At 37.8% G+C, this 12,996-nt stretch overlaps 1 protein-coding gene across 5 annotated transcripts in view; it reads right to left on the reverse strand.

Moving 5' to 3' along the window:
- Nucleotides 1-1,267: 1,267 nt before the first annotated feature.
- TPD52 (tumor protein D52) overlaps nt 1,268-12,996 on the reverse strand; it is a 119,258-nt gene continuing 107,529 nt past the window's right edge. For 3 of the 5 annotated variants that reach the window (XM_043879216.1, XM_043879213.1, XM_043879214.1), the window contains 3 exons: nt 8,882-8,923; nt 7,327-7,375; nt 1,268-4,060 (listed from right to left, as the gene is read on the reverse strand). In XM_043879216.1, the coding sequence (XP_043735151.1) occupies nt 3,941-4,060; nt 7,327-7,375; nt 8,882-8,923 (211 nt within the window). In that variant the 3' untranslated portion in view covers nt 1,268-3,940. Of the gene's footprint in view, nt 4,061-7,326; nt 7,376-8,796; nt 8,825-8,881; nt 8,924-12,996 lie in introns of those variants that run through there. The other 2 variants (XM_043879215.1, XM_043879217.1) reach the window with 2 other exon arrangements.

Raw genomic sequence — 12,996 nt, forward strand, 5'->3', positions numbered from 1 at the left:
ACATTATTACTAGCCACCTGTATGGCAAGCCTTAAATTCAGTAGAGAGCATAAGATAAATTCTGCTCCAGGTGAGTTCTCTCCTTTGGTACATAAATTGTTTATTTTATGTACAGTATTTTAACAGTATTTTATGTGCAGTATTTTAACATCATGGCCCCTTCTGATCCTGCTCCGATTCCTTGAACCACACCTTCCTTCTTGATTTATTAAAAATACAAGCTGCTTTTTTCCCATGTAGCTTGCAAATTGTTAGTATGCTTTGTAAAAATAGTAATGGCAGATGGCAAGTGAATAAAATATAATTCAAGTCCTGGCTTTTTGTCTGCTGGCTGTAATCTATAAAGTGATGATAGCATGACAACCTTGAGTGAGGAATTAAAGGAAGTGGGTGTGAAATGCCCGTCACCTACTGAAAGCTCAAATGGTGGCTACTAGTGGCTAGATGGAAGTGATCACAAGGTGATTTAGAAGTTTATGCCTTTCAAACATACAAGAAAACCTGGAAAAGGGGGCTAGTGATAACACTGGCAAGAGAGATGAGTATAACTGTAAAGATAAGTCCTTTCAACCATAGAGGTGAATGCTATCATTAAGGAAATCGTGTAGATGACCAGAGATGGGCCATAACATTTAAGGATTTGGAAGAAGAGAATGCCAGAGAATAGTCAAACAGGAAAATGAGAAAAGAATTCCAGAAACCAAGGGGAAAACTTTCAAGCATGTTGGGATGGAAAGTGTTAACAGTGAAGGTGGCCAAGCAGCATTTAAGTATGAAGTCCTGGCAGGTGATAGGCATGTGAGTTCTTTTGGCTCCTTTTAATTTTGGTTCATTTTTATTTCAGAATCAGAACATGGTAACTGAAATCTATGGTTTGTAGGTTTACTTAAAAGTGATAATGCTTTCTTAGTAACTGAAAACCAAATGGTCTCTATAATTAATCCAATTACAATGGGACAATTCACTAATTAATGGCCCAGTATCTCTCCATTATGGGTAAAAATCTGTTTTGTCATCTGGGTCTTAATATAAAGAAACATGCAATTCTTACATAAGGCCTTATGCAGCATCTCTGGCACAAACTGAGCAAAAAGTCATTTACAAATGTCTTTGTGTAGTCAGCATGTAGCTTTTTTGTTTGATAAATTGATTCCATACAGCTACTCCTGGTTTTTCTATATCCAGGATATAACAGGTCTGGAGAGAAGTTGTATAATTAATGGATTTACCCCTTTCCTCAGCAAATAGGTAATACATACAAAAGAACTCATGCCCAAATTATAGAATTTTTATTGTTTTCAAATACTATACACACACACACAAAATAAACAGTAGTATTTCTTCATTAACAGATCCAGAAATAGTCCAAATTCAATGTGGTTTTTTTCCCCCCCTCTATTTCAGTAGTTTGAATTACTACTAAAATAATCCAATGGTTTCTACTCTTTTCCTTGGATTACTTTGGCTTCATAGGTGTAAGAATTCTTGCTTTTTTTCCCACAAGCTCCATAAATTAAGGACATTCCTTTGTAAGAAGGGGATAATTTTAGGAATTGTTTTCTTCTATCACACTTCTTGAATCCTTAAGTATCTGAGCTCTCACTCTTGTTGTGATGTTCTTCTAGTGTCAAACAAGAAACACAGTAGAATAACCAGAATCCCTCTCTGGTGTTCTTAGTAATTACTGTGTTCTAAATTGCTTAAGTATCTGTGAATTTGTAATATTGGATCTTCCACAGAGACTACTTGGAATAAGATTTCTAAGTTGATGTGTATTTTTCTACATTTATTCTCCCTCTACTTTTTTGTTGCTTCTTTAGAGGCAGAGTGCTTTGCCATAGATCAGATCATTTCTAAATTAAGTTACAGGTAGATGTCTATAAAAGTGTTTCTCCATTTTCTTCTTTTACGACCATCACCAGTACCCACATACACCCATCCCACCTTCCAACCCTATCTCTATCATTTCTCCCATAAAATAAAGAGATTTGAGGATATTTCATTTAACTAAAGAATGCGCCATCTTCTCCATTTTGCCTTATTAAAAAGACAGTAACAGGGCAGGACATCCAAGAATCAATGTGATGAAAGATGTGATAAAAGCAACAGAAAGACTAATTGGTTGAAAAAATAACTTACCAGCCTTATTGAGTAACCAAAGTATCTCTTTTAAAAGACAAATGTATACACATGGATTCCTCTGGGACAATGCTTCAACAACCTTTGCCTTAAAGCCTTTTCAAGTAAATAATTTATGGTAGTCTGATACCATGAAGCAATGATATAAAGCAGATGGTAAAAAATTGTCTTTTTTTTTTTTTTTTTAAAGCCTGGGTACCAGTTGATTATGTAATACAACAAGCTGTTTCCAGACCATTGGTCTCATAATAAATATTGAGACCTGTGCTACTGATACACAGAATTTATTAAGCTTTTCACATGTAATAGAGCATAGTTTCAATTGCATCTGAAGTGCTCACAAAAGCTCCAGCAATCAAGAAGGGCAGCATGGTACTTCATAACAATCAACACTTGTAGCTTTTCAGATTTGGTTTTCATAAGATAATTTATCCCTAAGTAAATCTAGTCATGCTTTTAAAAAATGTTTTAGGTCACTCCAAACTTGGCAATTAACATTTGGCATAAACAATAATAAAACAATCACAACTTGATAAATAACAAATACAACATTGTAGGCCATAACCATATACAGCATAAGGAAAAGATAGTGGTGATGAATAAGTAACTGCTAGAGTTAATGAGAGTACCTTGGCCTCCATGCAGATACTTCCAGAGGCTTTAGTTCATTCAGCCCTGACACTTTTCAAAACAGGGGGCTATGCCTACAGTATCATTTTGTAATTTCTAACAAACTGAAAACAAGTAAGTAGAAAATGATGAGTTAATTTTTATTAATGCATGAAATCCTCAGGAGTTATCACCAACCCCTTAGTATAAAATTTTTTCAAGTTATATTAGTCATATAACTTGGTGTGCTTATTTTAAATGCTGCTAAGTGAATTAAATGAAGACAGTGTTTCCCCTAATGTGATTGATTTTAGCACTTTTCAGCTGCCTAGATCTAAAAAAAACTTTCAGGCTTTGGAACTGTATGTTTGAGGACAGTGTTCAAATTTCAACCTATTGTTAATACAATATGCTTGATTTAGAATGTTACCTTATAATTTCCTCCAAAACTAAAATTTTAATCTGGTGAAAAGTAAGTAGCTATAAGTGGCATAATAACCATGGCACTCAAATGGTTACTGTCACAGATGGTGATAAACAAAGGGCTCCACTCTCAGGTCACCTAGGATTTGGAATTACTGTACGTAATGTCACTTACAAAACTATAAGAAACTGAATACAGAGCAGATTTCTTTAGTCTGGTGTCTTCAGGCACCCAAGATATCAGATACTTTATCCCCAAACGATATTCAAAAATATTTTGTGTAGCTGATAGTTCTTTCCTCGGAGGTAAAGAACATTTCGCCAAAACTTTTTTAATAACCAGGATGCAGATCATTTTAAAGAACAGTCTAATCTAGGAATCAAATATACAGATTCAAAGAGGAAAAACAGAAACCTGTATAGAAGACAAAGATCAAATTGGTAGCCCACACCCAGAGCAATTGTGTAAGTAATTATGATAACCCACAGCTTCTCAGATCATTCTAGTGAGGATCCCCAGGTACTAGATGTGTTTTCATCGTGATATTTCCTAAATAAAGGGCCTGAAATGCACATTAAAGGGTGTTTCCCAGGAATAGGAGTGAAGATGCTTTTACATTGTTCAACCCACAAGCTATTTGGTCAAAGGAATATGTAAAGCTCAACAAAAGCACATCTGGTGGAAGTTCATGGCAATGAACGTTGACAAGATGTGCTTGGATCTCGCTTGCAGCATCTGGCAGTGAGTAGCAGGACAAAGGTGGGAGGCTCACAGGCTCTCCTGTGTCTGCTCTGGAAGAGGCTCCGTGGTGGTAGCACTAGCGCTTGCAGTCGAATTCAAGACTTCTCCGAAATCACCACCAGCAGGCTTGTTTCCCCCGACTTTAGACTTTGAAAAGTTCAAAAAGGAAGAGACGTTATGACACACACACTTCGCTGACTCTGCATAAAGTAACTCAAATCTTACTTTGAAGGAAAAATAAACCAGGAGCCTGAGAGCTCAGTGATTATTATATTTGTACAGAATTTAGTACTGTTGTCATGTTCCATGCGGTTTCATAGAAAAACTTATGCAGTTTCCATGCTGGAAATATTCAAATTGGTAAATTCTACCCCTTTACTTTTTCCCCCTATCTGCTTATTGTTCTTTACGGGGAAATTTATCTTTATAAATATAAAGTTTATAGAATTTTATAAGACCTGTTGTGCTAAAGAATCTACTGAACTCTCTTTAGATAATATTTTGTGAAATATTATTGAGTAAAACAAAGGAAAGAAATACATGTATGTTTCCCAGACACAAATAATGCTCTTAGCTCAGTCATGACTGGCCACAGACTCATTAACAGTGGGAATCTAGTTGAAATTTTCTCTCTCATTCTTTTTGGCCTCCCATCCAAAATCTTTGAATTGTCTGAAAAATTTGCATAACTTGTGTCTACTGTATGGTTATTAAATTTATTAAAACATTCCTTAATTATAAGAAAATGTTAAGAAGACCTCTTGCAATTTATAAGTCTAAAATAACTCCTCCCCACCACTGGTCCCTTCCTACTCCAAGGCCAGTAGCACCTCCCAGTCAGACTGCCTTCTTATCCTTGGTCCTTCCCCATCTTGTTCCCCATCCAGTCAATCACTAACTTTTTGTCTGTCACTTCTAAATTCTAAATCTCTCTCAACTCTGTCCCACTGGCACTAGCTCAACTCACATGCCATCAACTTTGGCCTGATCACAACACCTTCCTCCCACCTGTCTCCTTCTCCAGTCCTTCTCCTGCATTGCAAGTGGATTCTTTACCACTGAGCCACTTGGGAAGCCCTTACCCTCCCTTTATTTTCATTGGCCATTTAATTGCCTCAACATCTTCAGAAAGCATCTGTGTCACTCTTGCTCACTGTGGTATTCCCAGTGCCCAATACTCATCTCCTGGTACATGGCAAATGCTCAAGAATCACAGCTAATGACTCAATCCAAAACCTAAATGAAAGTACAAGTAGACCCCATGTTTAACTGAATATCAATGTAAGTTAGGAAAAACTATATCCCAATCATACAACTATATTTTACAGCTTCCTTTGTGATATTTGTCTAATACATTATATGCTTTTAAAAAATTACATTTTTTGAAATCTGAATGGTGCCTAGTCATATTTCAAAAACTGATTTTATAGAGTCTGAATATACTCCGGAGGAAAGTACCTAGTAATGACCTGGAAGTTTCTCCTCCTCTTCACTGTTAAAAGAATGGAGCCTGCCTGGTTTTCCAGCTAATCATTTCAAAAACTAACACTCAGGGTAGATTTCAAGGAGAGACTATGATATTCCTAAAATTTTGAGAACTGAATCAGAGTAAAACCTTGACTTCTTGGAATGCACAGTTTGTTTTCAAATACCTAAGTAGGAATTAACAAGAATAAAGCAGGCCTCTGGTACTGACCTAGAATAATGACTATGATGTATTTTTTTCTCATCAAATATGTATTAAGTAGCTGCAGTGTGTCAAGGACTCTTCCAGGCCACTGAAAAGCATCAGTGAGCAAAAAGAACAGGGGCCTGCATTTGTGGATTCATTAGAGCATGCATGCTGGGGGCATTAAATGAGCAAGTTGCAGGGCTGTGTGTACAGTATGATTCCTTTTTGAAAAACACATTTATGTAAAAGAGAAAAGGTGGGAGTAGTGTTTCTATATGCAAGAAAAAAAGATCCAGCTTGTGATACAGTGTTTGGTTTTTTTCTATTAGCACACCCTGATTCTGTAATTTTAAAAAGCTGCATTTAAAAAGAAGTGACTCATTACAATTCTGAAAGATAAAATATGAGTATTTTAAAGCTGATATATATGAAATACTTAAGATATCAGTTTTATCTTAATACTTAAGATACTAGTTTTAATTTGTTTTTAAGTTTATTACTTAAAATATTTTATTTTAAAGATATTCACCATAATTACCAGAATTAGTTTTGGAAAAAATGAACATATGGGCTTTGCACAAACTCTGTGGAGAAGGTTGGACAGTGGATGGGAACAAAACATCATTTCTCATCACTTGTGATCCTTGATGATTTTATAGTTTCAAATATAATCTTGAAGATAATGCAATTTACAAATTCATAAAGTTGATTATTATGGGCAAATGTCCACCTTCACCAAAATCAAAGCAATCAAAAAATAAAAGTGAATCATCATTGATCACCACGGCATCATCATAATAATAAAAATGTCCAATAATTAAGGACTGAAAAAACAACATCCATTATAAGGCTATGCAAGCAGCGGTTAAACATAATACTGAAGAATACTTAATGATACAGAAAAATGTTTATGATTTATGGTTAATTCTTTTTTTAAAAAAATATTTATTTGGCTGCATCAGGTCTTAGTTGTAGCATACAAGATCTTCCTTGTGTCATGCAGGATCTTTCACTGTGGTGCCCAGACTCCCTAATTGCGATTCTCTGGCTTAGTTGCTCCACAGCATGTGGGATCTTAGTTCCCCAACCAGGGATCTAATCTAAGTCCATTGCATTGCAAGACAGATTCTTAACTACTGGACCACCAGGGAAGTCCCTAGTTAATTTTTTTTTTAAAGTGTAACAGTATAGTCCTACAACATATCACTGTCCCTGGGTTGTAGGACAATTTTTTTGTGTTTTATTTTTTGTGCTTTTCTATATTGTTTTTAATTTTCTACAGTGAGATTTGTATTATATTTTGTCCAATTACAAAAGTATTTGAAGTGAATAATACAAAAAGCAACACAAACTTCTGAAGTACTACTTTTAAAAATTATACATTTCTTTTCAGCACTCATGCTGTCATACTACAATATATACTGAAAAAATTTTATTAAGAGTATGTATCACTTTGGTTGGTTTAGTCACTAAGTCGTGTCCAACTCTTGTGACCCCATGGACTGTAGCCTGCCAGGGTCCTCTGTCCATGGGATTCTCCAGGCAAGAATACTGGAGTGGGTTGCCATTTCCTTCTCCAATATATCACCTTAAATATCCATTAATAAGATAAGGATTAAAGTTATTAAAGTTCTTTAAATATTTTTGAAAGGAAATTCTAATTTGAATAATCTACCCACAACAAAGAAAGTTCAGGCACCAAACAAGATAACAGAAAGACCCTGTTCATTTCTTTACTTGCCTTTAAGTTTTCGACCTTTTCTTCAAATGATTTGAAAGTTGGAGAGTTTCTATGGAGAGAAAAGAAAAACAGATAATAAAATTACACACACTGAACAAAAATTTCAACAATTCAGAAAACATTATTAGTTGACTATATTCCCCTTCGCCATTATTCTCAATCAGCAAAAGAACACACAAACCATATGTAACACCTGTACCACAGGCATACATACAAATGGTATCTTATTATGTGAGATTATCAACTTCTGTTCTAAGATTTCTACAACAATCTTTTTGATTCTTTGAACAGAGCCAGTGTTAGACATACAGATAAAACATATGTGTGAGAAGAGGGAACAAAGTCAGGTACAACACTGAGTCTATCAATTCCTCAACCAACCTGTCACCGTATAAGAAAAAGCCACTGTTAGCTCAGTCTGACTTTGGTTAAAGTGCTACAGTCCAGAACTAATGTTTAAATTCATATGTTGCCGGGCAAGATTTCTACCTGAACCCATGTCAGCTCAGGAGGGCAGGACAAGCAAACCACAGGAGGTTCCACACCAGAGATCCTGATTCTCAGGAGCAGCATAACAGAGAAACAGAGACCAAAAGGAAGGGAGGAGCAGGAAGCTGGATTTGGCCACTTCACAAAGCTGCCCCAATGAACAGAGGCCCTCCAAGCCCACAGGAAGCCTCTCCTGTGCCTTCACACTCATCCATGTTAGGGAGGATCACAGTGCCTGTGTGTCGCTTTCTCCTGGGTTTCCCAAGCTTTTATACTATCCACCTGACCTCCAATACACTTCCTACTACCATGATGAAATATGAGAAGAAGGAAAAATGGGCTTCCCCCTTCCCACCATGGTGATGGGCAGTCGGTCCCAAAGGGTGGTCCCCAGACCAGCTGTATCAGTAGCCCTTGGGAAGTTGTTAGCACAGCAGATTTTCAGGTCCCACCCCAGGCTTAGAGAATCAGAAAGTCGACATAGGCCCACCAAGCGGGACTTGTAACAAACCCTCCAGATAGTCCCGATGGACACTAAAGTTCAAGTCAAGTGTACACTGTTGAAAAATCCTCTGCCTCTATAGAGAGGTCAGGTGAGACAGTAAAGTGCTTACTGATGGAAGAGGACACAGCATCAGATCCCAGTTGGTTCCAGATGTCACAATGGGAGGAGGGAAGTAGAAATGGGGAGGAGGAGAGAAAGGGAGACTGTAACTAAAGCTAATGTGAACAGAGGAGGTGGGCCACCTACATCCATGAAAAGAAAAGGGTGACCAGATGAGCAGTGTTCAATTTGTTTTTAATTAAACAGATTCCAGAATGAAACAATTTAACACATTTACAAAATAAAGTAGAAATAATAATTCCTTTTTAAAATCACAAACATTTAGTGGATTTCTTACACCAGCCTAATAACATTGGGAGGACCAACTGAAAGCTGGTAACAGGTTTCACAGCTTGTTTAGAGCGGACTTCTAGCTCCTACTTCGGAACAGTTCAAGAGAAACATCTGGATAAAAAGTAAGAAAGCATCAGACCAACTACATTTTGTGAAAATATACTTTACCTCATAGCAGGCATGCTAATTGAGTGTTGAATGGAGCGTATGCTAAGAGGCAGCATTAAAAAGAGACAGAAATGGAGTTAGTAAAGTGGCGAATAGATATTATAAAAAGCAAACAAAACTTAGTTTTCTAGAATCTTGTTCTTCTGGCACCATAAAGAATTACTTGCTTTTTGAGGTGGAGGGGATCAAAGTTAGCACAACATAACTTTTATTCATGAGCCAATCTGATTCCAGTAGTTCATAATTCAGCTAATAAATCAACTTGGCATTTTTATAGCACTTTGAAAACTGTCGTGTGCTTTCACCAGTACCTGTAAGGCATCTGGCATCAAGGCTCAAGAGTTAATAATTTATAGGTCATAACAATCATAAATGGAACTTAGGTCTTTGAACTCCTAATCCAGTGTTCACCACCTCCCCTCAAAAGATAAAGCACACACATATAGGTATGTATGTACGTACACACACACACACACACACACACACACACACACACACACACACACACACGAGACCACTGAACAGTCCCTGCAGCCATCATTCTCTCACACATTTAGTACCAGAACAGAAAGGTTTCAGAGTCACTATCTGACAACTTCAAGTGACTTTAAAATGACATATCACTTCTTAGTAGCAGTAGTCAGTTTCCCAGTAAGAAACCTGTACTTGCTCTTAATTAAACTAAATGTCCTTATAAGGCCATTCAAATAACATTTGGCCCCCTGTCATTATACAACTTGCAGTTATCAATCAGCCTTGAGCATACGCCTATATGCATTCCCTTTCCTGACTGGTGGTGGGTACAAGCCCTGTTCTGCACAGAGCAGATCAAGAGGAGACAGGGGGTATAAAAAGGGAAGCAGACAGTGCTCACTGCCACTCCTTTGGGGTCAGCCTGCTCCCACGTCTTGGGAATGTACTATCCCCTCTGTTTAATAAAAGAACTGTAACTGAGCTGTAACCAGTCAATTGTTTCGAATCCTTGCTACACTGAGACAGGAACTGAGAAATCCTGTCTCTGTGAGCTGTAATTAGTCTATCGTCCCAAATCTTTGTTACAACAAGACAAGAACAGAGGGAGAGAGAGAAATCGACCTGACATGAAGTTGCCTCTATTGCCACAGCCACCTTCCCAAAGCCACCTTCTACCACCAGTAGAGTTCCACCCACCAAAGCTAGTCTTCTGATAATCTACAAATTGTTTAGACTGAATGAAAAGAAAAACAAAACTATTTGATACAATTAAGATTCTTATCCTGGGATCGTGTAATTAAAAATACTAAGGCACTAATCAGTTAGTGGTAGGCACTTGAGCTACAAACTCGTGGAGGTTTTGATGTTGAGGAAGATATTTTTGGGTAACAGGTAAAAGTTGTAAGAATACAGAGGAAGCCAATTCCCAAAGAAAGATTTGCATGAGCAGAGAGAGAGGAAGAGGAAAGGAAGGAGAGATGACCATGCAGAAAAGAGGGCTCAAATGGGAGAGAAAAGAGCTTCTTGGTTTCTTTGGGCTCTAGAAGCTACCTTGACTTCTAACAGCTTTCCAACCTGCAGGCCTAGTCTGGATGGGCCTGGGCTTGCTTCCTTTCCTTGCCTTGAATTCCAAAACAACTTTCATTCTGTGCAACGCATTTCCCTTTTTAGGTGAGCAAAGTCACAGTTTTCTCTTCTTCTTAACCAAAAGACTCTTCACTAGAACATTTTGGCAGAAATAATCAAATTCTGGTAGAAGAAAGTACATAGTGGCTAAGCCTGTGATGTCATTTGTCCACAGGACTCACACAGTGAATTCCATAGTATCAACAAAATGAGAAAATGGGTGGATAAAGTAAGTACAAATTCAGAAATGGACAGTCATTGTCCCTAAGCATCTACATAAAAGATCATTTCCTCCAGGGGCCATCTGGTGTGCTCTGTGTCCCTTTAAGCCAGGAGACAAGTTAGTTTAAAGGAACTAGGGCAAAGGCAGAGTGAGGAGAAAGATCATAAAAGTGAATTAATTCTAGATGCATCAAGTTGACTATGAAGTCAACATCCAGGGCACAAGTCAATTCAGGATTAAGCTCCATAAGAAACAAGTCCTGATCATGAAAGTTGAAAAACTGAATTGCAAATGTCACCTGGAATTTTCAGGGGATGAAGAATTAAAACAGGAAAGCAGTGGGGAGCTATGCATGACTCATCACGGGGTCCTCCCTGGATTAGGTAAGAGAAGGATGGTGGTGGAGCATCACTGAGAGAGGACATCACGGGGACAGGGGAGACTGACCAATAGGGTAAACAGTTAGGAGAAGACTCAATAATGTTGGAAATATAGACAACTTTTAAAAAGTATTTTGTTTTTACAACATTATCATAGGAAAGAACTACCAACACGCTTCTAAGAAAACCAAAGCAGAAATGATAATCTGGGGGCCTTTTAACTTATTAAGTGCCTCAGTTCAGTTCAGTTCACTTCAGTGGCTCAGTCGTGTCCGACTCTTGGCGACCCCATGAACCGCAGCACGCCAGGCCTCCCTGTCCATCACCGACTCCTGGAGTTCACCCAAACCCATGTCCATCGAGTCAGTGATGCCATCCAACCATCTCATCCTCTGTCATCCCCTTCTCCTCCTGTCCTCAATCTTTCCCAGCATCAGGCTCTTTTCAAATGAGTCAGCTCTTCGCATAGGTGACCAAAGTATTTGAGTTTCAGCTTCAACATCAGTCCTACCAATGAACACCCTAGCAGGTGCCAAAGATGTTTGTGATATAACTTAAAGAATGTTAAAAATGATCTCTTTGAGAATTCTAAGAAATAGTACAGCATCTCCTGTAGAGGACTTTAGGGTCCTTTATGGGATAATGATAAAGTTACTCTTGCTGGTATTGCACTTCAGTCAGCAGCTACGGCAGATAAAGAATTTAAACATTTGAGTACCATGAAGGAGGCACCCACTAAATATGTGTAAGTGCGAATGTGTAACAAAAAGCATGGAAGTGATTACAATAAGGTGTTCATTTTGTGATAAACACTGAGTTGAATTTCTGTATGTGTTACTTTTCACAATAAGAAAAGACTAAAAAGAACAGAGAATGAAATCAGAGTAATACAAAGTCAAAGTGTTCCCATTTTTGAAGTAACCATCACAGCAGCAAGAAGAAGGAGTGCATATCAACTTCAAGACCAACCAGGGCTTCTCTACCTGAACGTCTCTACAACTCATATTCAGATGAAATTTTATTTTATCGGTGGCTAGTCTGTAATCTAACAATTGGGCAGCTGTCTTTGCATTTCTAGCTTCCCTATGCAAGGTTACACAAGGTTTCGACTTGCTTCAACTTACATATCACCTCCAACTTCCCTGACATTCAAATATAACATGGAAAACTTCAAAAGCAAAAAGCCACGTTGCTGCTGGACCAGAACATCTAATAGATGTTAATATATTGGGAAGATTAGCTAGCATCTATAAAGCAAATTTTGTTGCAAGTTTTTCCAACTGGATTTCAACCCTCAAAGATAGTAACCTATAATCAAAGCAGGAATGTAAATCTGGATTCCTCAAAACACTAAAGGAAAAAAATCAAAGAGGACAACCTGACTCTCACTCAGACACACTAAGTACTTTACAATCTAATATTTACTCTTACTTTGGAAGTTATTCTTTTAAAAAGCTGAATTGACTTTTTAAATTTTTGTTGTTTCTTACACAGTTGTTTGAACTCTTCATCCCTAATAATATTAAAGAGGGGAAAAGGAGAAGGAAGAATGTAGCAAATGGAAGACAAGAGAAAGAAGAGAGGCTGGTCAACATGGATCAAAGCATACTGTGTGCCAAGCATGCTTTTAAGAGCCATCCGTGTATTATTATTGCCCTTTGCCCTCAAAATAATCTCTTGATCATAGGTGATGAACCAAAGTAACTGCCGGACAGTGGCTGGAGGGTTGAAGTCTTAAGCTATCATCGCCCTGGGGAGACAGAACAAGGCAGAGGGGACCACAGGCTCCTGAACTCGTGTGTGCCTTGGTTCAAGTCCTGGCCTTTAGCCGAATGGCTGTGTGACCATGGGGAAGTCACTTAACCTCTCTGTGGCTCAGTTTTCCTCATCTGAAAAATCAAAAAAACTAATAG

Source organism: Cervus elaphus, chromosome 21, assembly GCF_910594005.1.
Source record: "Cervus elaphus chromosome 21, mCerEla1.1, whole genome shotgun sequence".
In the NCBI taxonomy this organism is placed as follows: domain Eukaryota; kingdom Metazoa; phylum Chordata; class Mammalia; order Artiodactyla; family Cervidae; genus Cervus; species Cervus elaphus.